The sequence below is a fragment of the Phyllobates terribilis genome, unplaced genomic scaffold, assembly GCF_046119375.1.
Source record: "Phyllobates terribilis strain yellow unplaced genomic scaffold, ASM4611937v1 Scaffold_9__5_contigs__length_417890890, whole genome shotgun sequence".
Lineage (NCBI taxonomy): Eukaryota > Metazoa > Chordata > Amphibia > Anura > Dendrobatidae > Phyllobates > Phyllobates terribilis.
In genome coordinates this window covers 175248567-175276437 of record NW_027362769.1, presented here as the reverse complement: position 1 = coordinate 175276437, position 27871 = coordinate 175248567, and the positions used below count along the sequence as shown (strand labels likewise).

General features: G+C 40.4%; 1 protein-coding gene across 6 annotated transcripts in view; it reads right to left on the bottom strand.

The window, feature by feature from the left end:
• Positions 1 to 22566, bottom strand: part of LOC141161915 (C-X-C chemokine receptor type 2-like) — a 56899-nt gene extending 34333 nt beyond the window's left edge. Inside the window, exons 1-3 of one of the 6 annotated variants that reach the window (XM_073647430.1) lie at positions 22456 to 22562; positions 22176 to 22372; positions 5839 to 8388 (exon numbers count right to left, since the gene is read on the bottom strand). In XM_073647430.1, coding sequence (XP_073503531.1) covers positions 7348 to 8388; positions 22176 to 22223 — 1089 coding nt within the window. In that variant the 5' untranslated portion in view covers positions 22224 to 22372; positions 22456 to 22562 and the 3' untranslated portion in view covers positions 5839 to 7347. Of the gene's footprint in view, positions 1 to 5838; positions 8389 to 20089; positions 21040 to 22175; positions 22373 to 22455 lie in introns of those variants that run through there. The other 5 variants (XM_073647429.1, XM_073647435.1, XM_073647434.1 and 2 more) reach the window with 5 other exon arrangements.
• Between the last annotated feature and the right edge of the window lie 5305 nt (positions 22567 to 27871).

Here is a 27871-nt window from a genome sequence, read left to right as displayed (position 1 = left end):
ACCCGGTCCCAGGTAAGATCCCGAACCTGGTGAAAAATATATAGCGGCGTATATCCTTTCACCCTCAGAACTCTCAGTCCTACAGAAAGGCTTGTCCTTCTGTCCAATGCCATACTGGGACTCGTTCCAGTTGGAAAAGGACCTTCAGCGTTTTTATCGGACGATACGTCTCAAGACGCATTTTGGACTACTTAATGAGACCTCCGTTAACAGGGTACCTCCTCCCGGGGGCAACCCTGTACCGAAGCTTTCTATCTCCTCATTGGGTCTCCGCAACTTGAGTGCATTTAATCCTCCTCACTCCAACCATGCCGCGGAGACAACTATAGCCCTCATTGACAGAGATGTCAAGAGCTTAATACACCAACAGCATCTAGGCTTCTTCCCCACACACCAAAATCTCACCCTAGATGAGAAAAGAGCCATTAGAAGTCTGCAGGAGAACAAAAACATAGTAATTAAACCAGCTGACAAAGGTGGTGCCATGGTCATTATGGACCAGACAGCTTATACGAAGGATATCTGACGTCAGCTAGGGGATTCTGACACTTACAGACCTGTGAATACTGACCCTTCTAACATCATTTGGTCTAAAATCCAATCCGTTCTATCTACATATCTGGACCTGAAGGTCATTGACTCCAAAACAGCTACATATCTCACCAACCCCCACCCTATAACTCCAGTCTTCTACATCCTACCCAAAATACACAAGTCCCTAACCAACCCCCCTGGTCGACCAATTGTAGCCTCCACCGACTCGATCCTCTCTCCTCTGGCTATTTACCTAGAAAATATATTGACACCACTGGTCAAAAATACACGCGCCTTTCTGCTGGACACTAGTGCTTTTCTTGATATTGTCAAGAACCTCCCGAACACAGTGACGGAGAGCTGGCTTGTGACCCTGGACGTAAATAACTTCTACACGTCAATTTTACATGAGAAAGGATTAGAGGCCACCTCCGATCTATTACTACAATCTAACCTGTCACCCTTATCCATCCAATTCTGCCTGACATTACTCTCTCTAGTTCGCCATGAGAATTATTTTCTGTTCAGGGATGACTTTTATGTACAGGAACGCGGGACAGCAATAGGCTCGCCGGTAGCCCCGACGTACGCTAATGCTTATATGCATGAATTCGAAGAAGACTTCGTATACACTAACAACCTCTTCAAGGCACGTTGCAGCACCTATCATCAATATATCGATGATATCTTCCTCATATGGTCAGGTCCGTTGGAATCACTAACCACCTTCTTCTCACACCTCAACTCAATTAGGCCCGAGTTCCAATTCACACTGAATTACGATAGGAAACAGATAGCCTTTCTCGACACACTATTGATTCACAATGGCAATGGGAGCTTCACCACAGACCTTTTTACCAAACCCACGGATTGCAACAGCCTACTACATTATTCCAGCTGTCATACTAAAGCCACCAAAAATAGTCTCCCCCGTTCCCAATTTCATAGGGTAACCAAAATAGTCTCAGACACTGATACCCTTCCCCAACGCCTACAGGACATGTCATTAAAATTTAAAGAACGCCACTACCCCACCCGTCTGCTAGACCAGGAAATAACCAAAGCACTTGACCCCAAACCACCAGATCCCCCTACTGTAAAGACTGAACGTGTACCATTTGTTCACACCCACCACCCTCTGATGCCCAAGGTTCACACCACCACACTTCATCAAAAGTAAGACTGAACTATATCTGCAATAATACTCTTGCTTATATGTCTATATGTCTATATACCAAAGCATATCTGTAATTTTAGAAAGAGCTGTCATGTGCACATATGGAATAACACGATTTCTGAACAAGTTTCCCCTCTGCAGGTTCTAGCTTTGATTTTCAGTTGTCTCTGAGCTACTGGGTTAAAAGAAGTGGCCTTGATGTTTCTGGTATACAGCACATACCGACATGAGGGATTTCTGCTCTCCTGTCTCTGTATATCACATATTCCGGAGCAGCAGGAGTATGAAGGACATTATTTAGCAGCACTGAGCAGTGTAGCTGTAAATCCAGCACTGGTATGAGATAAAACAATTACTAGTAAGCAGTAACCCATTATACAGTAGATTGCTGAGCAGTGTTGCTGCAAATCCAAAATTGGGGTTAGACACAACACTTACTAGAAAGCAGCAGCAGTGAATATTTCTCTGCGCGTTTCTCTCTGCTCCATGCTTCCTACCTTTCCTCTCTCCATAGACTTTAATACGCAACAGTAACCTGATCCCTCAGTGAGCCGGCAGTCTGTCTTGCTTTGAGCAGGTTAATGATGTGTACTGGAGTCAGGTGGTGTAGAAGAAATATTTAATAACTGGAAAAATGAAGCATATTTCTCAGGTAAGATACAATACAGACCAAAAATTTGGACACACATTCTCATTTAAAGATTTTTCTGTATTTTCTTGACTATGAAAATTGTACATTCACACTGAAGGCATCAAAACTATGAATTAACACATGTGGAATTATATAGTTAACAAAAAAGTGTGAAACAACTGAAAATATGTCTTATATTCTAGGTTCTTCAAAGTAGCCACCTTTTGCTTTGATGACTGCTTTGCACAGTCTTGGCATTCTCTTGATGAGCTTCAAGAGGTAGTCACCGGAAATGGTCTTCCAACAATCTTGAAGGAGTTCCCAGAGATGCTTAGCACTTGTTGGCCCTTTTGCATTCACTCTGCGGTCCAGCTCACCCCAAACCACCTAGATTGGGTTCAGGTCTGGTGACTGTGGAGGCCAGGTCATCTGGCATAGCCCCCCATCACTCTCCTTCTTGGTCAAATAGCCCTTACACAGCCTGGAGGTGTGTTTGGGGTCATTGTCCTGTTGAAAAATAAAGGATGGTCCAACTAAACGCAAACCGGATGGAATAGCATGCCGCTGCAAGATGCTGTGGTAGCCATGCTGGTTCAGTATGCCTTCAATTTTGAATAAATCCCCAACAGTGTCACCAGCAAAGCCCCCCCACACCATCACACCTCCTCCTCCATGCTTCACGGTGGGAACTAGGAATGTAGAGTCCATCCGTTCACCTTTTCTGCGTCGCACAAAGACACGGTGGTTGGAACCAAAGATCTCAAATTTGGACTCATCAGAGCAAAGCCCAGATTTCCACTGGTCTAATGTCCATTCCTTGTGTTCTTTAGCCCAAACAAGTCTCTTCTGCTTGTTGCCTGTCCTTAGCAGTGGTTTCCTAGCAGCTATTTTACCATGAAGGCCTGCTGCACAAAGTCTCCTCTTAACAGTTGTTGAAGAGATGTGTCTGCTGCTAGAACTCTGTGTGGCATTGACCTGGTCTCTAATCTGAGCTGCTGTTAACCTGCGATTTCTGAGGCTGGTGACTCGGATAAACTTATCCTCAGAAGCAGAGGTGACTCTTGGTCTTCCTTTCCTGGGGCGGTCCTCATGTGAACCAGTTTCTTTGTAGCACTTGATGGTTTTTGCAACTGCACTTGGGGACACTTTCAAAGTTTTCCCAATTTTTTCGCACTGACTGACCTTCATTTCTTAAAGTAATGATGGCCACTCGTTTTTCTTTACTTAGCTGCTTTTTTCTTGCCATAATACAAATTCTAACAGTCTATTCAGTAGGACTATCAGCTGTGTATCCACCAGACTTCTGCACAACACAACTGATGGTCCCAACCCCATTTATAAGGCAAGAAATCCCACTTATTAAACCTGACAGGGCACACCTGTGAAGTGAAAACCATTTCCGGTGACTACCTCTTGAAGCTCATCAAGAGAATGCCAAGATTGTGCAAAGCAGTCATCAAAGCAAAAGGTGGCTACTTTGAAGAACCTAGAATATAAGACATATTTTCAGTTGTTTCACACTTTTTTGTTAACTATATAATTCCACATGTGTTAATTCATAGTTTTGATGCCTTCAGTGTGAATGTACAATTTTCATAGTCTTGAAAATACAGAAAAATCTTTAAAAGAGAAGGTGTGTCCAAACTTTTGGTCTGTACTGTATATTACAACATTTCTTACATCCCCTTGTACTATAGATTTATGCAAAGTTTGTTTAAGCCTCATCAATTAATTCAAGGCTTTAAACTCGTTATCAACATAGAGATCCCATTCATGTACTTTCCTCCCTATCAATAGCATGTTTTCTCTGCCCTCCCTGAGATGTGGATGCTTTTCCCCCTTTCCACAAACTGATCTGCTCTGTATCACACCTTCCAGGCTGCTGTCTATAACACTAAGAAAAGGGAAAGGGAGCGCAAGAAGAGCTTTCAGACAGGAACAGAGCTCTGTCAGACTTGTGTCAGATTATGCAGACTATCTACGTGAAGGACTTACACAAACTCTGCAAAGGCAAAAATGGAAAGAAACGTTTAATGAAGATTTAGTAGGTTGCTTAAGTTTGCATTTATGAAACAAATTAGCAATAAAAGAAAATCAATGCAAAGATGTACATTGTCCTGAAGTCCAAACTTTGGTGTCTTTTCAAATCTCAAAATCAAGGAGTGAATGTACAGCTGAATCTCATAAAATTAGAATATCATCAAAAAGTTAATCTATTTCAATTCTTCAATACAAAAAGTGAAACTCCTATATTATATAGAGTCATTACACACAGAGTGATCTATTATATAGAGTCATTACACACAGAGGGATCTATTATATACAGTCATTACACACAGAGGGATCTATTATATAGAGTCATTACACACAGAGGGATCTATTATATAGAGTCATTACACACAGAGGGATCTATTATACAGAGTCATTACACACAGAGGGATCTATTATATAGAGTCATTACACACAGAGGGATCTATTATATAGAGTCATTACACACAGAGGGATCTATTTCACGTGTTTGTATCTGTTAATGTTGATGATTATGGCTTACAGCCAATGAAAACACAAAAGTCATTATCTCAGTAAATTGGAATAATTAACAAAAAACACCTGCAAAGGCTTCCTAAGCATTTAAAAATGTCCCTTAGTCTGTTTCAGTAGGCTCCACAATCATGGGGAAGACTGCTGACTTGACAGATGTCCAGAAGGCAGTCATTGACACACTCCACAATGTCCCAGAGTCTGGAGGAAGAGTGGAGAGGCCACAATCCAAGCTGCTGGAGGTCTGGTGTGAAGTCTCCACAATCAGTGATGGTTTGGGGGGCCATGTCATCTGCTGGTGGAGGTCCACTGTGTTTTATCAAGACCAAAGTCAGCGTAGCCGTCTACCAGGACATTTTACAGCACTTCATGCTTCCCTCTGCCGACAAGCTTTTTGGGGATGGAAATGTCATTCTCCAGCAGGACTTGGCCCCTGTCCACACGGCCAAAAGTACCAATACCTGGTTTACACACAACAGTATCACTGTGCTTGATTGGCAGCAAACTCGCCTGACCTTAACCCCATAGAGAATCTATTATAGAGAATCTATGGGGTATTATCAAGCGGAAGATGAGAGACCCCAGACCCAACAATGCAGACGAGCTGAAGGCGGCTATCAAAGCCACCTGGGCTTCCATAACCCCTCAGCAGCCACAGGCTGATCCCTCCATGCCACAGGCTGATCCCTCCATGCCACAGGCTGATCCCTCCATGCCACAGGCTGATGCCTCCATGCCACATTGCCGCATTGATGCAGTAATTGATGCACAAGGAGCCCGACCAAGTATTGAGGACATTTACTGAACAGACATTTCACATTTTAAAATCATTTTTCAAGCTGTTGTTCTAAATTATTCTAATTTACTGAGATAATGACTTTGGTGTTTTCATTGGCTGTAAGCCATAATCATCAACATTAACAGAAATAAACACTTGAAATAGATCCCTCTGTGTGTAATGACTCTATATAATAGATCTCTCTGTGTGTAATGACTGTATATAATAGATCCCTCTGTGTGTAATGACTCTATATAATAGATCCCTCTGTGTGTAATGACTCTATATAATAGATCCCTCTGTGTGTAATGACTCTATATAATAGATCCCTCTGTGTGTAATGACTCTATATAATAGATCCCTCTGTGTGTAATGACTCTATAAAATAGATCCCTCTGTCTGTAATGACTCTATATAATAGATCCCTCAGTCTGTAATAACTCTATATAATAGATCCCTCTGTGTGTAATGACTCTATATAATAGATCCCTCTGTGTGTAATGACTCTATATAATAGATCCCTCTGTGTGTAATGACTCTATATAATAGATCCCTCTGTGTGTAATGGCTCTATATAATAGATCCCTCTGGGTGTAATGACTCTATATAATAGATCCCTCTGTGTGTAATGACTCTATATAATAGATCCCTCTGTGTGTAATGACTCTATATAATAGATCCCTCTGTGTGTAATGACTCTATATAATAGATCCCTCTGTGTGTAATGACTCTATATAATAGATCCCTCTGTGTGTAATGACTCTATATAATAGATCCCTCTGTCTGTAATGACTCTATATAATAGATCCCTCTGTCTGTAATGACTCTATATAATAGATCCCTCTGTGTGTAATGACTCTATATAATAGATCCCTCTGTGTGTAATGACTCTATATAATAGATCCCTCTGTGTGTAATGACTCTATATAATAGATCCCTCTGTGTGTAATGGCTCTATATAATAGATCCCTCTGGGTGTAATGACTCTATATAATAGATCCCTCTGGGTGTAATGACTCTATATAATAGATCCCTCTGTGTGTAATGACTCTATATAATAGATCCCTCTGTGTGTAATGACTCTATATAATAGATCCCTCTGTGTGTAATGACTCTATATAATAGATCCCTCTGTGTGTAATGACTCTATATAATAGATCCCTCTGGGTGTAATGACTCTATATAATAGATCCCTCTGGGTGTAATGACTCTATATAATAGATCCCTCTGTGTGTAATGACTCTATATAATAGATCCCTCTGTGTGTAATGACTCTATATAATAGATCCCTCTGTGTGTAATGGCTCTATATAATAGATCCCTCTGGGTGTAATGACTCTATATAATAGATCCCTCTGGGTGTAATGACTCTATATAATAGATCCCTCTGTGTGTAATGACTCTATATAATAGATCCCTCTGTGTGTAATGGCTCTATATAATAGATCCCTCTGTGTGTAATGACTCTATATAATAGATCCCTCTGTGTGTAATGACTCTATATAATAGATCCCTCTGTGTGTAATGACTCTATATAATAGATCCCTCTGTGTGTAGTGACTCTATATAATATAGGAGTTTCACTTTTTGTATTGAAGAATTAAAATAAATTAACTTTTTGATGATATTCTAATTTTATGAGATGCACCTGTACATCCTCAAGCTCATCGAGGACTAGATTGGGGTTTATGTATGTGCCAATGAGGAGGGACTACGCCCATAGCTGGAAAGTCTATCCTTGCTGATAATTCCCTTGTTGGCAAGGATAGTCAAGAAACTGTGTCGAAATTTGTGTCCAATGAAGGCGTAGAGGATTGGATTAAGGCAGCTGTGAGTGTAGCCTAAAACTTCAGTGATGTACAATGCCGTGTCCAGATGATCTCTTAGTGAGCACGTTTCACTGACATGTCCTCTCCTCATGAGAGAGTCCACCATGACGATGATATTGTGGGGAAGCCAGCAAATCAAGAAAACCAAAAACACAGCAAGGACGACCCTCACAGCTCGGTGCTTCTGCTTGTTTTTGGTCCTAATAAGAGTCTTAATAACGAAGCCATAACAGAAGAGCATAACGAGCAACGGAATAAAGAACCCCATCACGTGGCGTCCAATCCTGATGTTGATCATCCAATCTGACGTTCCAGGACCCAGGTTCTCATGACAAACCAATCCTTTCACTTCTACAGAAAACACATCTCTAAACCAAATGGTTGGAATAGAAATACCAATCGAGATGACCCAGATGGCGGTGATACTAAATGTCACCCCATACTTCTTGTTTGTAAAGAATTCGGTGGCATGGACTATTGCCAGGTACCGGTCTACGCTTATACAAGCCAGCAAGAAGATTCCGCTGTAAAAGTTGACTTCTTGGAGTACGGAGACGATTTTGCACATTGCGATGCCAAACAGCCACTCATTGACTCTGTATGTGGCCCAGAAGGGTAACGTTAAGGAGAAAAGGAGGTCGGCGACTGCCAGATTCAGCAGGTAAACGTCTGTGGACGACTTCTTCGTTTTGTTGTAGCTGAGGACAAGAATCACAAGGCTGTTGCCGATGATATTGAGTAAGAAAACAGTGGCATAAACTATAAAAACTGCGTGTCGGTTGACTGGCGATGAAGGGGAGCATGGGGCGCTGTCCGGAGATGGGATGTAGTAGTCATCTGTGGAATTGTCAACAGGATCAAGGATGTCAAAGATTTGACTCATGTTTGTCACCTGAGCCTGCGAGGGAAGAAAGCGTAAAAATAAATGTAAACTCATCATATGGCTTCCTCCAAACTAAAAGATTTTTGGAACAGGGCCGTGCAGGGTGTGTATACTTATAGGCTCCAAAGCTGTAGGGTACCTTCAGTGATCATATAACCTAAGAGTAAGGACTCAAGAAGTAACAGAGTAACTTAAGAAAAGTAGGAATCATTTGCAGGGGAAGAGGTGTTTCACTGCCACACAGCTTTGCAAGTGACTTACCTATTCCCCTACAAAATCAGATGAATACTTGTTAATCAATCACCAAACTAACACTTGGGATTTTTGGCCAAGTCGTGGCTTCACAATGTCCTCGACCTGGCCACTCCGTCTCGCCTTGCGCTTATCCTCAAATCCTAAAACCCAACTCATCAGAATGATGTTTAACCTCAGATCACTTGTCTGAGCTCATAACTTACATCTAACGATTTTAGATTTTCTTAGGCTGTTCACACAAAGGATTTTGGAAATGATTCTCTCCAAAATTCTACTAACAATCGGCTTAAATAATGCTGTGAAAACTCTTCCAATTCATTTCTATGGGAAATCCACTTTGCTGTTCATATTAGGAGTTTTTTGAGCTTTTTCTTTCTTGAAGAGGTTTTGAAAAACAACTGGAGGAAAAAAAGAAAGTGCCTGTTACTTCTATGAAGTGGATCCTGAAGGAAACCTCTCTTAACTGTGTTCCGTCCAATCAGAAGACTGCAAAGCCATCAGGATAAAAACTTTCAAAACCTTCAGGTCATGCGTCATGAGACTAAAAACTCCCCCAACAACTCCCCAAAGAAGAAGCGTTTTCTGAAGGGGTTTCCACTAGAAAATTAATTTTTCTAATGCCTCAAAAAACTCCGTGTGAACATGGTCTTATTATTAATGGAATGATCAGTGACCAGGGAGCTCAAGGCTGAATGTAGATTTTCTACAAATATTTGTGTGCAGAAGATCTGTGGTGTAACACAGCAACAACTAATAAGATGAGATTGCAACGGAGTGAACTTCTGCAGGTCTACAGTCCTATAGGCTCCTAGAAGCGCTCGATCTGTCAGACTTTGGGCATGAACAGTCAACTTCTGCAAGCTCAAAAAGTCATGGACCACAGATTTAGGGAGCATAGAAGAAGGAGGCAGGGGGGCACTGCAGAGATGTCAATCACACCTCTATGGACATAATATGGCTGGGGTGGTCCGCACTAAGCGCACACTTCTTGGACTCCTCCAGCTAATTATACATGTTGCGCCACAATATAAAGCAATGATTTTATAATTATACTGGGAACTTTGTCTAACCATTGAGGAGCTGGAAATCAGTATTAAATAATGCTGTCAGGTTTCCTTTATATCTGTAGCGTGTGAAATTTTTAGAGCTGCTTTTGTAAAAGGATAAAATCTGCAACAAATTAACAACAAAATCTGCAGCTAAAACCAGATGAACTAAACATGGATTTTGCTGCAGGAAAAATCTGTTTAAAAAATGTGACATGAGAACTTAGCCTAAAAATCTTCATAAAATTGGGAGAGACAGTGTTTCTCTTGTTGAGGGGCAAAAAAGGGGATTGTCACATAAGACGTAGGTGGGATATATAATCGGTGGTTTATTTGGCACAAAGTATTGTTGGGCCCCTGCTTACAGCATTACTTGAATTTTTTACCAGATGATTTTATGATCAGATTTTTATAGCCAAAAGGTGACAATGCGTCCTTCGAAACACAATGAAAGCTTACTTTACCAGTGATAGTTGTGACCACAGTGTTCCTCTGCTATTACTCCTGGAAATGTGCACATAAACTGACACTGGGTATCCCCATTCTTCAGTCTAGCATGTCACTACATACTGACAAGAAAACTTCACTGACAAGGGGAATAGATACATTCAGTTGTGAATTTTTTTCATATATACAGCGGTATGAAAAAGTGTTTGCCCCCTTCCTGACTTCTTATTCTTTTGCATGTTTGTCACTTAAATGTTTTAGATCACAAAACAAATTTAAATATTAGACAAAGATAACACAAACACAAAATGCAGATTTTAAATGAAGGTCTTTATTATTAAGGGAAAAATAAATCCAAACCTACAGGGTCCTGTGTGAAATAGTGATTGACCCTCCCCACCCCCCTTAAAACATAAATTAACTGTGGTTTATCACATCTCTGGAAAGTTGAGTTCAGTTTCCCTATCCACACACAGAGCTGATTACTGCCACACCTGCTCTCAATCAAGAAATCACTTAAATAGGATCTGCCTGAGAAAGTGAAGTAGACCAAATGCTGTAGACCAATAAACATCATGCTGCGACCCAAAGAAATTCAAGAACACATGAGAAACAAAGTAATTGAGATCTATCAGTCTGGAAAAGGTTATAAAGCCATTACTAAAGCTTTGAGACTCTAGTGAACCACAGTGAGAGCCATTATCCACAAATTGCAAAAACATGGAACAGTGGTGAACCTTCCCAGGAGTGGCCGACCGACCAAAATAACCCCAAGAGCGCAGCGACGACTCATCCAAGAGGTCACAAAAGACCACTCAACCACATCCAAAGAACTGCAGGCCTCACTTGCCTCAGTTAAGGTCAGTGTTCATGACTCCACCATAAGAAGAGACTGGACAAAAATGTCAGCATGGCAGAGTTCCAATATGAAAACCACTGCTGAGGAAAAAGAACATAAAGGCTTGTCTCAGTTTTACCAGAAAACATCTTGATGATTGCCAAGACTTTTGGGAGAATACTCTGTGGGCTGACAAGTCAAAAGTTGAGTTTTTGGAAGGTGTATATCCCTTTACATCTGGTGTAGGAGTAATACAGCATTTCAGAAAAGGAACATCATACCAACAGTAAATTATGGTGGTGGTAGTGTGATGGTCTGGGGATGTTTTGTTGCTTCAGTACCTGGAAGACTAGCTTTGGTAAATGGAACCATGAATTCTGCTGTCTACCAATGCGCAAATTTCCTCTTCAGAGAAAAAAGAGGACTTGTACTCTATAGAAACGTTACCCCTTAGACCGCTGTCTACAAAAAAATCCTGAAGGAAAATGTCCGGCCATCTGTTGGTGACCTCAAGCTGAAGTGCACTTGAGTTATGCAGCAGGACAATGATCCAAAACACACCAGCAAGTCCACCTCTGAATGGCTTAAGAAAAACAGAATTAAGACTTTGGAGTGGCCTAGTCACAGTCCTGACCTTAATCCAATTGAGATGCTGTGGCATGACCTTAAAAGGGCAGTTCATGCTCGGAAACCCTCCAATATGGCTGAATTACAACAATTCTGCAAAGATGAGCAGCCAAAATTCCTCCAGAGCGTTGTAAAGACTCATTGCCAGTTATCACAAACGCTTGATTGCAGTTGTTGCTGCTAAGGGCCCAAGCAGTCATTAGGTTTAGGGGGCAATCACTTTTTCACACAGGGCCCTGTAGGTTTGGATTTCTTTTTCTCTTACTAATAAAGATCTTCATTTTAATCTGCATTTTGTGTTACTTGTGTTCTCTTTGTTTAATATTTAAATGTATTTTGCGATCGGAAACATTTAAGTGACAAACATGCAAAAGAATAAGAAATCAGGAAGGGGCAAACACATTTTCACCCCACTTTGTTTTTATGAGAAATACGAGATTTTATGACATTAAAAATAGACTGATATTATCTGTGGAAAAAAAACATGGTCAGTTTTGATATGGTGTCCTATAAACCCACGTGATACAGATAAATGGTACATGTGAATCCGGACCAGACATTACTGCGTGCAAGCACATTGTGTAAGTCACTCTACAAGTGTGAAAACTTTGTTACAACATGTTTTGTAAAACTGTTTCTTTTGTGTAATGTTTTTGCTTAAGGGAATTTCACAAAAGTTCAAAAAAACTTATAATGAATGATTGGACATCTGCCTCTGCTCCAGTATATACACCTACATAATCAATTAAGAAGTGAACATCGTTGTGGATAGGTATGAGTTTTGTCTTTGTTTTTGTTTTTTTCTTATGTGCACACTGAGTTTTTCAAGGCGGTCAAAAAAAATACGAGTTTTCAACTGGAAACCACTTCAGGAAGCTCACCGTTCTTTGTGGAGTTTTTTATTGAATCATTTCCTTAACTTGTTTTGAAAGTTTTGCAAACATTTTTGCAGAGTTTTTTTTTAATTAAAGTGTGTTTTTACAGCCTTTTAATTGGACTGTGCCTAATTTGGATCGGATTGTATCAGGGGCCACTTTATAGAACTGATGTGAATTTTCTTTTCTCCCACCAGATGTTTTTTAAAACCTGAAGTGGACATAAATGCTCAAAAGACTAAACATATGAATGGCAAAGTGGTTTAACAGTAGACATTAATTCGAAAAGTCTTTTAAGCATTTTTTGAACGTTTTTTTTTTAATTACAGGAGTAATATAAATGCCCCAAAAAATTGTTTAAAATTTGCTTGAATAAATTGCTTGATTCTTTCTATTAATATCTGTAGTAAAACCACTTTGCTTTTCATTTAGCCAGTTGTTTAACTTTTTTTTTCGTCTTAGTTTTAAAAAAAAAAAAAAAAATGACTCGTTGAAGATTTATAGTGCAGTAAATTTTTTGAAGTTGTTCCGGCTCCAAATTAGACACAGTCCAATGAGAAGGCTGCAAAAAAAATTTCAGGAAAAAACTGGGGATGTGCACACATCTTTTCTCAGGTGGGTACGCTCTATAACCCTCCTAAGAAAAAAAAACACTTAATAAATGCTGGAAAGCATGAAGATATGCACTGCAAGGTAATAACAATTTGTTGTGCAAATGTTCAGACTTTTGAGTTTTCGCGTTTGTAAAGACGCAAAGCTGTTAAAAGAAGTGAGCAGGACATTCTTCAGGTGTCTTCCACTTGGAATTGGTTCATTATTTCATACTTAGAAGTGAAAGAAAAATAATCCCACTGATGGCATTGCCAAGAAGATGCCAAAAAAGACACTTTAGGACAAATATCCCATTGTTTTTGTTCACTGGCGAGGGTTCCTGTGCAAGAACAATATATGGGCCCTTTGCAGTCCAATAGCTCATCAAAATTTATAATTGCACCTTCTTTGGAGGCATAAATGGGCCCTCTTTCCTCTTGGACCCCTGTGCGGTTTTTTGCACAGGTTGCACCAATGATATGTCCGCCTCTGGTTTTGTTTTTCTGAAGCATCTTCTGTTTGACAAACTCAGCGGGTATGTCTACTAGACATTTTGTGCACATACCCTAAAAGTGCCTCAAAAACTTTTCAAACCTACTTCAGGAAAGCAAAAACTCCTTCAAAAAACTACACGAAGATGTAAAGTTTTATGAAGTGGTTTACACAGGAAAACTCTTTATTGTTGACAGCCTCAAAAGAAAAACTCCATCCGCTCATGACTATAGTGTCAAGTATTCTGTAATTACACCTTCCAGGTTCTAGAGAGTTAATTTTTTTTTTTAAAGTTTGAGATTGAGACTCAATAGGACGCATTGCCCCATAGATACAGACGTTGCACAGAGCAGATGAATTCCTGACACATATGAGGAAACTCGCTGTTGCAAAATATAAGGGGTTAACTTCCTCGGAGGTGTATGTGTCCACAACTTTTTGCAATTTGCTTTGTTCATTTTTAAAGTAAGTCGTAGCATAAATCTATTCATGTAATTAAAGTAAATACATTGATTGCAAAAATCTCTAAAATCTGCAAATGCTTGATGTGATGTATTATGGTAACAACATATTATAATGCACGTAGAACAAAATAAAATGTATGAAGTCGGAAAAGAAACCTTTATATAAAATGTACCATTTTGTGTATACAGCTCCTATGCAAACCTATGTGTCAACATGGCTACAGACCACACACAAACCCTTTGTAGTCTAATCTTGCAGTCATGTTTGGTTCAGATTAGACAGATGGTTGTCCATGACGCTAACCGTACACCCAAAACTCTGCCCCCCTGCAGGAGTCGACAGACGAACGATTTTGATTCATCATGGAAAGTAGTGAGAGAGTTATTGGAGTAACTCGTGACAGCAGAATCAGACTACTCGGAATTTATTTGTAGTCTGTAACCATGGAGACAGATAAGTCCGCGTAGCATCTGCATACTCAAAATGCTAGAAGAAGTTGATTAACTTGCAAAGTTTATTCTATTTTTGTTATTATAGATGCCTTGGAGCAGGAGAAATTTGGTTGCAAACGTTTCTGCAAGTAAAAATCTACATAAATCTAAATGGGTTTGCTTTTGCAAGCTCCAATGAAACAAGCGAGTACATTTTTGCTATAAATCTGACAGGTGTGAACTTTAATTTCAGAGGTTGGGAGTTTCCTGCCCTTCTCTACCCTTAAGGAGTCAAGCACACGACTGATTTTTTTCGTACTATCCGAGGTTTTCACAGATCGCACTGATACGCATGATATTCTATCGGGCTATGCACATGTCTGATTTTTTTCCTTGCACCGAGAGGTCCGTGGAAAAAATTAAGAGACCTGTCCGATTATGATCCGAGTGTCAGATGAAAATCGGCAATGCAACTCTATAGTTCCATAAAAAAAATCGGACCGCACTCAGATGACATCCAAGTGAGGTCCCATTTTCAAGGTTTGACTGAATGGAGAAGGTGAAGTACCTTTTTTTGTCTCCACGTCAGAGAAAAACTGATGCCACTCTGATCAAAGTCTGATCAGAATAATTGAAGCGTTTTTCTCGAGTATGGAGAAATCGGTCATGTTGTGAACCAATCATACAGGTAATTTTCATTGCTGTAGGAGCTGAGAACTTCTAGACTAGCAGACAAGTGCAGCTGTGCTTGAAGCGCTCTGTGCTGCTGCTAGCTCTCTGTGCAATACTCCCCAGTGATGGAGCAAGCTCTTCTTCTCTTTTCCAGAACTTGTTTATGACTTTTACCTTCAAATAATAAAAATCCCCTCGTAGCAAAGTAAAGTCAAGTTTAAGTCCTCAGTAAGTGAAAATCACCCTTCCGTCCCCTCTATTAGATAATGCAAAAGATCCCAGTAGCAAGAGCCCCCCGTGACCAGCGAGTTGCAGGACCACCCCTGAATCCCCTCATTACCGTCAGTAATGAATCTAGTTTGTGTGCGTGTTTTACTTTACCGCTCCGACATCTTGAATGGAAACTCAAAAAAAATGTTAAATCAAAATTGAGTGTTGCGGTCGCTGACATCCTTGTAAGCTTTGTCTTGTCCATATTCCCTAATAAGATGCCATGGAAAAGGGTGTCCCCCCTACTCAGGACTACTACACTACTGGGCCCATGGTTTGTCAAAGGTGATGGAAACCAGACCCATGGCGATTTCATGACTGCCATGGTGGCTCCAAACTGATTTAGGGTTCCCTTTAACCATCATATGGACACCCCAAAGACCTCATAACATTTACATCCATATACATGACATACTTATCATTTTCGCCACAGATCTCCCTAAAACACTCACATACCCACCCACTTAGCGACTTTTTTTTGTGGGATAATCCCACACACACACACAAAAAAAAACAAAAAAAAAAACAGGACAATTGATATTTGGAAAGTAAAAGGAAGCGGAAATATTTTTTTAAGCATTTTTGCCATCTCGGTTACTATACATAATTGTTTGCTATGGGCAACAGGGCCAAGTCTAGTCTAGAGATGGCAGAATCAGCTGTGAATTGCTTCATGGATATTTCACCAAATATAAATCTGTCAAAATAAGTGCATATTCTCACAATATAAAGCTTTTTCTACACATTCAAAGTCAGCACCCGGAGCCTGAATGTAACCAGTGACGCGCCGTTCTCCGTAAAGTGGTTATTGCTTTGTAACATTTTCCCTATTAAAGGGCCTGTGTCATTATGACAATGGTATTTGCTTACAGGCCCAAATTTTGTGGAAATGTCCTCTCAGCTGAAACACAACTGCAGGGCTGTCGCCGGCACCAGGGGAACCTGGGCAAGTTCCTCCAGGGTCCATGGTTTCAACTTGCACCATCCACCATACATGAACGCCTGTTGCCCCCCCATAGCCTTCCCCTCAACATGATTGCAGTGTGTTAATGGAATCATAATGGCACCTGGGGGCTACTGAAGTCTGCCATGTTTGTACACCCTTGAAGTTCAATTTGTGGCAATAATACAGGATAGCAGTGTATTGTACAAGTCATCACAGGTTCATGTCCTAGAGACAACAATAAAAAAAATAAAAATATATATTTTTAAAAATATATAAAAGTTAATATCACTTCCCCTTTTTTCTCCAGAAGACGTAAATAGAATCTAAAAAATAACCTATTTGGCATTACTGTCCGAAACGTATAATATATCAGAGTATTTATCCCATACGGTGAACGCTAAAACTGAAAAAAAAAAAAAATATATAACAGAATCGCTGTTTTTTTTTGTTCACTTCAACTTCCAAAAAGGTGTAAAAATGAGATCAGAATGTCGTACGAAACCCCAAAATGGTAATAATAAAAAACGACAGTTCGTAACGCAAAAAAACAAAACAAAGCAATAACTTTCTTACAATTCCACTGACAGAAAAACAAGTTTGAGCTATGAGTCCTAGCCCTTGGAAGGTGAAAATGGAGAAAACGAAAGATGAGAAGGGTAAAGTCTCATAGCTGGAAATGCACAGCTAGATCGGAGATGATGTAGCACCAAAGATAACATTTCTACTATTTTTTTTTTTTTTCGGGGTTGGATGGTTCCCATAAAGGAGCAGCCTGAACGGATCATAAAATATCTTGCCATTTTTTTTTTTCAAATGCTGTTAAGGATGTAGCAGTATCTATGGTTGGAAAGTGTAACGGCGGGCAGGAAATAGATGGAAATCAGAAGTTATATATCAAGAAGCGATGAGAATTGTCAAACTCTGCAAGAAAAACATCTTTGTTGCTCATAGCAGCCAATCGCAGCGCAGCATTCTTTCTCCTAGAGCAGAATTCAAAATGAAAGCAGCGCTGTTATTGGTTGCTTTGGGCAACACCAGACAGGATTCATAAATCTGCTCCTTAGTGATGCAGTCTCTAGATCCTCCTAGTCACTGACAGAGACATATAAGTGACACAACCATGGTGGTGCATCCATTGGCCCCCTCACGACGTGATTGCAGGGTGCTAATTGGTTGCCATGGCAGCCTGTAGCCTGCTAAAGGCCCCATTTACCACCATCTTGGTCCTCCTGTGAAAGCCACCTGGGCTTCACAGGAGACCTTCATTGTATCATGTAAAATAATACCAATAAAAACTACAGCTCGACACATGAAAAAACAAGGCCTCACCGGAACAATGAAAGAGTTACGGCTCTCAGAAAATGACGTCACAAACCACTTTTTTTTTCTGAATTTCTTTTCACCACTTTAATAAAAAAAAAAACTTTGAACAATAAATTACCGCCATCGTGTTGATCTGGAAAATTGTGTTAGCCCAAGTCAATTTTTACCTAAAATTGCCATAAAAACAAAAACCCTAAAAAAACCAATAGCGGAATTGCAGCTTTTTTTCCCACCATTTTCCCAGACTTGCAATTTTTTATTCATTTTTCAGTACATTACATGGTAAAGTGAATTTTGCGATTCAAAGCTACAACTGGTACTGCAAAGAAATCAAGTGCGAGAACGGGGGACAAAAAGTTATGGTTCTTAGGGAAAGAAGAATGAAAGCACAAAACTGTCCATAATGGAAAGGGGTTAATCCCAGCCCGAAACCTAATCCTCTAGTCACCTCCAATTTATGACTCTCCAGCTGTTACAAAACTACAACTCCCAGCATGTCCTGACAGCTGCAGGAGCTGTACTGAACGATAGGAACTTGTATGGGGAGAAGTATAGGTGGAAATTGCTGCAAGTGTCTCCTCCTAATATACAACAAAGGATAACCCTGCAGCAGTAGCGTTACCGCCAATGGCAACACACCACTGCTATGGGACCCATGAGCCTGGGGGGCCCGATGTCAGTGCCCCACCACGCCCCCCTCTGCCTGTTAGCACCTGGCCGCCCACACAGAATGATGGGGGTGTAAGTGTCTGCTGATCATCATTGCTCGCGTTGACGGCCGGAGCGGGGCTCCCCATGTTTCATACCAAGTCTAAGAACATGAGCTGTTCGAAACGCGTCTGGTAATTTAATCTAACATCCCTGTGTTTCACTCCCTAAACTGTTTATTATGGATTGTGATACATCCATGAACTTTTTTGGAATTCTCCATTTGTTTTTAAACTGTTTGGAATAAAAGCTTGCATATTCTACCTATTTACGGCATCCGGAGAGCTGGATCATTTCTTCCATTTGTTATGCAAGAAATTATACAATGTGAAGGTTTGTGTGGGGTCCATCATATTGTATGGAGGGCTCTGGGGGTGCCAATATACTGTTTGGAGGGCTAGCGCGGGCCATTATACAGTGTGGGACCATTAAACTGTATTGTAGGCCCATTATACTGCATGGAGGGATGTGTAAGGGATCATACTGTGTTGGGGTCACCATACTTTGCCTTGGGAGTTGAGGTGGGGTACAGTAGGGTCCTTATACTGTGCATGTGGAGGAATTCACCATGGGGTTATCATACTGTGTTTGGGGGACACTTTTGTTGGCATCATACTCTATGGGGGCAATGAAAGAGGAATCTAGGACTTCAGTAGGAGGAAAATTACTATGTAAAGGCTGGAAAGTAGTGAGATCTGCTCTTCTGTGACCCCGACAATTATTAAATTTTTTGGGGGGAACAAGCTCAATTAGAACTTGTGCTATGGGGCCCCATGATTTCTATATACGCCCCTGCCCTGCAGTCTGATAACTCCACTCTACAAATAAGGGAATTGCATTATAAGTAATTTTCTTAAGTTATCCAATATGAATTACACGCCTGATGAGACTCCTATAGTGAGACCAAACTTTTAGAAATGGGTATAATGATGTTAGAGATCTATAGGATGCCACTGGATGCCATCACCTCACCCGCTGACCCGATGCTCGTCTGGTTGTCACTGTCACCTGCACAGACACTTGAGCCGCTTCAAACATTCAGAGATGTATTGGAACTTTCTAGCATTAGTGGATCCAAGTAAACAAAAAACACTTGCTGTCACATTTTGCTTTTAGGGATTTTATCAATTCTAAATCAATGGGAAAAAAAAACATGCTGCAATTTTACTCCGAAACCAGATGGGTGTGAGAAAAACATCAGATGCCATGTGGACCATCAGTATGGAATCCGATTTTTACGAATACATTAAACTGTAAATGGTCCTGTAGATGTTTAATAAATGCTGAGTAAAAAAACGGATTGCACACAGACAGCACAAGGACGACAAGTGAGAAAAAATCATCCCACTTTTCTGGATGAAAATTGGACTGATTTTTTTATACGCTCATGTGACGCCAGCCTAATGGTGACATGCTTTTATTTTGTGTAGTTGGGTGGTGGTGGTGGACCCTCGGTCTCCTTTTCTGGTCCAGTCCTATCCCATATAAATGAGAACACAAAAAAGTTCCAATTGTTTTTCATGTAACTTATCTGGTGGCTGTGTATACAGTGAAAGATAAATTCTCACAAATATAATAATGCATCCAGTGCTCTGATAAATTTTCACAGAAAAAAAATCAACCTTTCTTAATACGTGTCCTGCAAAGTCTGCATTGCTCATCTCCCCCTGCATATAATATAATATTATAATACATAATAATAATTGCAATAATATTTTAGTCCAAGTTACCTGGTCGTTCCGCAACCTCCAGATGCTGCTGAATCTGCACGAGGCTCCGTAAAAGAAATGTGAAGGGGAACTATCATGTCATCATATGGTTCTTATAAGGGGGAGTGGAAGATGGAAACTTCCCAAATCGTGACAACAGGGAGCCATCTCTAAAATCTCAGCCTCCCTTTCAAAGAAATGGACCAAGGATGTGGCAAGCTTCTGAAGAGCTCGGTGGCTTATCGCGTCACATGCAGGAGGAGATTGTGTAACTCATCATATCTGGTGTCTGAGGTGCCTGCACGTTGTCACGATGTATCAGGAGGATGTCAGATTATTGATGTCGTCTAGATAGATTTCCTGAAAATTACCCAATGCAGCCTAACAGTAAAGCAACTATAAAATCCATGGCTCCTGTCATGTGAATGAGCCCTAACTGTGCAGGATAAAAATTATCCTGTAATAATATAAATTATTATATAATTGTTATAATATGACATTTGGGGAGCTCAATATAAATCTTATTATTACGGCTTACATGAATTCTTGGACCGGCAACTTCTGAACATTTCTGATGTGATCGCATCCGTGTGCAGCTCCGTGTGCTCGTCTGCGTTATGGACTGGTGCTATGTGTAATTCAGCATCTATGAAACTAGTCTGATTTGCGCAAAATATTATTATTATTACAAATAAGAGACATTGCAAATGTACTTTCAAGGGATGGGGACGACTCGGCGCCCGGACCTTGCTGTTAGTTTTGGGGGATGTCGCGGTGGCCGGCTCCCGGGCCCGTACCCTGGGGTCACTCTTAAAAGCAAGGAATGGGAGAAAGGTGTATGGGAAAGGGGGAAATTGTTTGTGACGCCACCCGTGGTGTCTGGTGAGGATCACCAGCGCTGCGACAGTCCTCTGAGGCCGGTGTTCAGGCAGCTTAGTTGATGCGGCTCCCCACAGGTGGAGCGGGGCCTCAGGGCAGTGTAGGAGAAGGAATGCAGAATAGAGCGTTGGCGGGTGCACAGCCACGGAAAAATGAACAGACAGAGGCAGTATTTGAAGTCATCCAAGTCTTTACTCACGGTAGTGCTTTCTCAGATCAGAACTTCTCTCTGCTGTCACATGGCGAGCTGCGGCCGCCAGGGTGGGGTTCAGCACACTCCAGGTAGTTCAGGAGCGCTTGACAGGAACCCTGCTCTAAAGTGTTCCTTTCCCGGTGAACTTCTCCCGCCTTGTGTCCCTCACTGTGTCCCGTACGGGTACTGCGATGTCCTTGATGGGTAGCGTGTAGCTCCCGGACTGACTGGGTGCCCTTCTTGGTGACTAGTGGTGAGAATGTGGCGTAAGGCCGGGTCCCTCTGGATAAACGCAGATTAGGGCATACAGGTGGCGGCTCCGCTCCGTCCGTATCCCCCTGGGATCCACATAAGCCTCCGGACTTTTCCGACAGAGACGTGAAGTGCAAAGTCAGATAATCGGGGACCGGTACCCCCTCTTGAGGCAGGGTCTCACTGGCAGGGCCAGAATAAGGTATGCAGGTGGCGACTCCGCTCCGTCCGCACCTCCTGAGATCCTTTCGCCTGTGGAGCCTAACTCCTCTGCTCCCCTCCTGGGCCTTCTTGGTTGGACTCTGACCGGGGACAGAGCCGGTTGTAACTCTGCCCCAATCCCCCGTCTCGAGGCCTGAGACCAGGAACCGTGGACCCTCAGCCGGCTGCAGCCTTGTGCTGACCTGCCGTCCCAAAGACCCACAACTAAAGACCCGGTTCTTAAAATGGCCTCCAGTTATATATGATTCTATTAAGTGCTAAAGTAAAGTGCTTCCTCCACCCTCACTCACTACGTGGTTCCCCCTAACTTTGGTTCCCCCCAACTCCTCCATTCAGGCCCGGGGCAGCACTATGGTGCTTTAGGCCCCCTTCAGAACTGGAGTGGTGTAGTGTTGAGTGTGTGGTTGGGGTCCTGTGTGGTGCTCCATCCTTACCTTGGAGAGGAGATACCACACCTCATTTTGAGGTGCAGTACCCCTGTGGCGACTGAGCCTTCAGGGGTGCCACAGTTATAATATGACATTTGGGGAGCTCAATATAAATCTTATTATTACGGCTTACGTGAATTCTTGGACCGGCAACTTCTGAACATTTCTGATGTGACCGCATCCGTGTGCAGCTCCGTGTGCTCGTCTGCGTTATGGACTGGTGCTATGTGTAATTCAGCATCTATGAAGCTAGTCTGATTTGCGCAGACTTGTCTATGCTGCAATTTCTTCACAAAGATGAAAGATCTATATGGCAAATTTAGGTTGTGGCTGAAAATCAAGGTGACAACATCTGCTCTAAATTACAAAATATTATTATTATTACAAATAAGAGACATTGCAAATGTACTTACAAGTGAATGAGAGAGCGCCAGACTAACAGCCAAGAAGAACAAGCTTATAAAGTGCAACACAGCTAAAAAACAAACAAACAGCTGACTGTTCAGGGGGAAGGGCACTGTCCAAACTGTTCATGGTGTCATTTGATAAGTCGCCTTATCGTTTGTCGGTTGATTTGGAATGGCCGGGTGTGAGATGACTTAGTTGGGTGCGGTCCTTATATTCTTCAGCTATTTTTCATAAGCAAAAAAAACATCACCTTGTAAACAGCTGATCATATTCTTTGATGCATGCTTTTATTACCGTTTCAGCTTTTATTTTAATTGTACTCCCAATCAGCCATCAGTTCATAATGTACAGTAGCGGTAAAAAAGTTTGGACGCAGCCGTTCATGTAGTGTTTCTCCTTATTCCTATTCGAAAGTTAAGATTGTAAATTGAGACTGAAAGCAGCAAAACCTGGGATGGGCACATATGGAAACAAGGAGTAAACAAACACGTGTGAAACATACCAGAATATGTGTTATACTTTAGATTCCTTAATGAACTTCTCCGCAGCTTCATCAGACTGTCACCTGGAATGGAAACAGGTCGCAACGTCAAGAGTTTACTTGTGGAATCACCGGCCTTCAGAAAGTGTTTGTGACCACCAGGTGTGTTTTGCAGAGGCAGCGATGTTGCACAGTGCCATAAAGGGCTGAGTCTATTCCCTAATCGTTCTAAGGCTACGGCCCTACTATCAGTATTTAGTTGGTATTCGGTCAGTATTTTTCCTCAGGAGTGGGAGCCAAAAACAGGAGTGGGTGATAAATGCAGAATTGGTGACTTGTTTCTATTATACCTTTTCTCTGATTGTTCCTCACCTGGTTTTGGCTCCCACTCCTGAGAAAAAATACTGACCGAATACTGACCAAATACTGATAGTGGGGCCGTGGCGTCAGCCAGACTATGGTAAGAAACACTCAACTACCTAAATAAAAATGACAGTCCATCAGCACTGTAAGACATGAAGGTCCATCAATCCAGAAAATTGCTAGAGCCTTAAAGATATCTTCAAGTGCATTCATTAAAACCATAAATTGCTCTGATAAAACTGGCTCTCTGGAGGACTGACCCAGGGAAGGAAGACCAAAAATTACCTCTCTGCTGCAGAGGATAAGTTCATCAGAGTTACCAACTTCAGAAACCACTGACAGCACCTCAGATAACAGCCCTCAAGTAGCAGACACATCAGGAGACTTCAAAAAGCCAGACTTTATGGTCAGATTGCTGCAATTAAGCTTAGGATCGCAAACAAAAAGAATAAACTTGTCTGGGCCAAGTTACACAAGGACTCAGAGAAAAAGTATAATAAAAACACATGCACCACTTCTGCATTTTTGAACCACTCCTGGTTTTGGCTTACAAATACCGATGAGATATACCGACCAAAATACTGCCATGTGAACGTGGCCTTAGGGCTCGTGCACACAGCCGTATTTTCAGGCCGAGTGCTATCCGTTTAAAAAAACAAACACTCGGACCATTGTTATTCAATGGGGCGCTGCAGATGAAAGATTTTTTTCAGTGACCGAATCCGCGTGTCAAAGAAATCTCCAGAGGCACAAGTTTCTTCCATAAATCGGATGAGACTCACCCATTACAGTCTATGGGTGCACAAATCAAATCGTATGCCACAGTATAGCATCCGATTTTTACGGATACATTGCAATTCATTCCAAAGACATACTGATAGTCAATTTAGATTGTGAGCCCCAATGGGGACAGTGCCGATATTGTCTGTAAAGTTCTGTGGAATTAATGGCGCTATATAAGTGAGTGAAATAAATAAATAAAAATAAATTCTGCAACATAGAAAACTGTAAATGGCCTTTCAAATGATTAATAGTTGCTGTAAAAATTACGGATTACACATGGATGAAAAGTGAGAAAAAAATCCTCCCACTTTTCTGGATGAAACTCTGAACAATACTTTATACGGTCTTGTGAACTACCCTAACAATCAATTATTATTCATGTTGTTTCATCTTACTCCATAATAAAAACTGATGGTATTTCTGTAACTTGTCGATCACACATACTATATACCTTGTGTAAATGAAATGTGTCATCTTTTACCTTGGCTTTGTGATTAACAAACAGTCATGGCCAAAAGTGTTGGCACCCTTGAAATTGTTCCAGAAAAAGTATTTCTCCCAGAAAATTATTGCAGTTACACATGTTTTGTTATACATGATTACTTTTGTGTGTATTGGAAAAACACAATTTGCCTTTTTTTGTGTTGTTCCAATACACACAAAGGAAATAAACATGTGTATTACAAAATGTATAATTGAAATAATTTTCTGGGAGAAATACATTTTCTGGAACAATTTCAAGGCTGTCAACACTTTCGGCCATGATTGTATATTAGAACACTTTTTAAAGTATCACTCTCCTCACCATCCCGCTGCACATCACGTCAGTGTCTTGGGTCTCTTTCACACACCCTTGGATCTTTTCTGCAGTAGCCGACATTCATCTCTCCTGGAAGATGCTGCTGGACTATTCTCTCTACCATACAAATTTGAAGCCCAGTGAAAAATGATTAGAAAGCCAGAACAAAAGAAAAATATCCACTCCTTGTTTGATAGGGTTTTATAAAAAGATAGATACTACATTACTTGCTGACTAATCCAAAACCATCACACAGACAAAAGACTGATCTGCAAAAATTCAATATTGGACATGCTGGATACTTCTCTATCCCCAACACCATCTGACATGGGAGAGTTAGGAGGTCCCCGTACACATTATCCCACTGATATCAGTGGGTTTGACCAATGTTAGTAAAATGCATGTGGGCCTTGATATGTAGGCCCTAGTTGGTGCCACATAAAGCTGTCAAACAAAACACAGAGAGGTGATCAGAAATAATTTTAGTCTTATTCCCTGTAAATAGACCATTACCCAATAACAGCAGTGGACTGAAGCTGAAGTTAATCAACAATGTCTAAAAGTTGTGCACAGGGGGATTTCAAAGTAGCCATTCCTAAAAAGTCAAGGCAAACTCAGTGAGACGCTACACTCAATTACACTCAACTTTCTTTCACTTTTTGTCTCTTTTTCAGGCAGTGGTAAGTAACAACTTGCTTAACAAACTCAGAACAGCATTTGTGTCTGAAGACAGTACAATCTTCTTAGTAATAACATCAATCGCTCTTCTATGCTTTTCCCATAGAGGTGCAGAGTGAGAAAGAAAGCTTCCCACCTTATTAATGGGGCCAATTTGGTCTCCAGTCTTCATTTGCCATCCAGATTCCATTTGCCTTTGTTTTAAGTCCCGGGTTTCGGCACCAAATGTTGTGGATAAAAATCAACATGACAAACAGTTGTTTTAAATTACATATAATGACATATTACATAGAAATTATTATTATTATTATAAATAGGTGATATTGCAAATGCACTTACCTGTAAATGAGTGAGCACCATACTAACAGTCAGACAAATATATCAAGCTTATATAGTGTAACACAGCTAAAAAAAATAACAACCCTTAGGGGCCCTGATATTAAAACTAGTTTAAGACGATGCAATTATCATTTCTTTCACATGTACATTGGTCTGTGTGGTAGCCTGGTTTGGTCTGTGGCGCATGCAACCAGCACACAGGCCAAAATCACACCTGACTGAACTGGCCCTTGGGCAATTAATTCTGGAGTTTCAAGGGACATAACGGGATATGTGGCAGGCTACCTGGAACAGTGGGAAAGCAGCTGAAATCCATGTGGTGAGCACGGATGCTAGAGGTCAGAGTTCATTAGGTATATTTAAAGTACATTCTGAGGTCTATAACTTTTTGTGGCTTCTTGCAAGGTGAGCTGTTGTTTCTATTGGTAACATTTTGGGGCACATACATCTTTCTATAAGTTCTTTTTTTCAATTTTTTGGCTAGAGAGGTGACTGATATTTATATTTATATTGTTGTTCATTGTCCTGCGTAAATTATTTGATATTTTAATAGTTCAGATCTTAAAGGGTACAGCGATATTAAATATATAATTTTTAACTGATTTACATTTTTCCATAAAAAAAAAGCGAAAGTATTGTTATTTAAACTTTCATAATTTGTTTTTTTTTAACCTTTTGGGGTTTTTTTATACTTTTTTTTTACACATTCTTGTTCTTCTCAGAACTACTTTTTTTTTAGAAAAATAAATGGGAAAAATGTAACACTTATTGCCTGTTTTTATAGCTAAATGATTCCAGGCATTCTATTTTTTGGATATTGTCTTTTTTATTAGATATTAAGCTAATCACTTTATTTTCCTGCTGCTGAAACCTCCAGTGATCAGGTAATTTTTGAGTGAACCTAGCAGGTAGTATTCATTTTCTCGGCAGCACCAACACAGGGGAAATGAAGATGTACCCATTCAAAAACATTTTGTCAACTTTTAAAACCACTGTGACGCGATCACTAATTATAAAATAAATTGCAATATTACTATATAGCAGAATACTGTATAGGCGATAAACAAATTTAAGTTCCCTAAGGAGACTAATAAAAAATGTATAATAACATTGCAAAAAAAATAAAATAAAAAATCAACAAATTTAAAAATTTCAATCACCCCCTTTTTCCTGTAATGCAAATAGCGAAGTCTAAACAATAAAACAAATTATATATTTGTTACAACTCTTGAAAAGTAAAAAAATATCAAAATTGCAGTTTGCCCTGCAAACAACAAGCCTTCCAATAACCTTTAGAATATAGAGACTGAAGGCAATTTTTTGTTTCCATTTTTGTTTATTTATTTTTTTTAAATAAAACAAAATTACATTTGGTTTCACTCTAATCCAACTGACCTGTTGAATTAAGGTCACCATTTCACATAACTTTTTTGTTCCTATTTTTCAGTACATAATATAGTAAAATGAATAGTGTGAATCAAAGCTGCAACTCATCCTGCAAAAAACAAGCCCTTGTGCGGTGATATAAAAAAAAAAATGAAAACGCTTTAGCTCTCGGAAAAAGGAAGAAAAACAAAAGTGCTCATATAATTGACTGCCATGTAATGCTATAGTTACCCGGCAACGTCCATTAAGGACTTAATATCTTTCACATCTGAGTGTTTGTTCCAATTGTTTCCAATGCTGAACGCTCAGTAGGAACAATCTTTTTTCTTTTCCTGATAGTTTGTTACATTTTACCTGCAATGATACATTAATAATAAATAATAATAATTTTATTTATATAGTGCCAACATATTCTGCAGCCCTTAACAATTGAAACGTTGTGTCAGTCTGAAGGCCCTTTCTATCTGGCTCATCATTGCTGCATTTGCAAACATTAGCTGTTATTTATAAAATAATTTACGCATCGCCAAGTATTTTTTATCTCATTGCAGCAATTTAATGCAGTTGTGATGGTTTTCTGATAGAGCTCTGG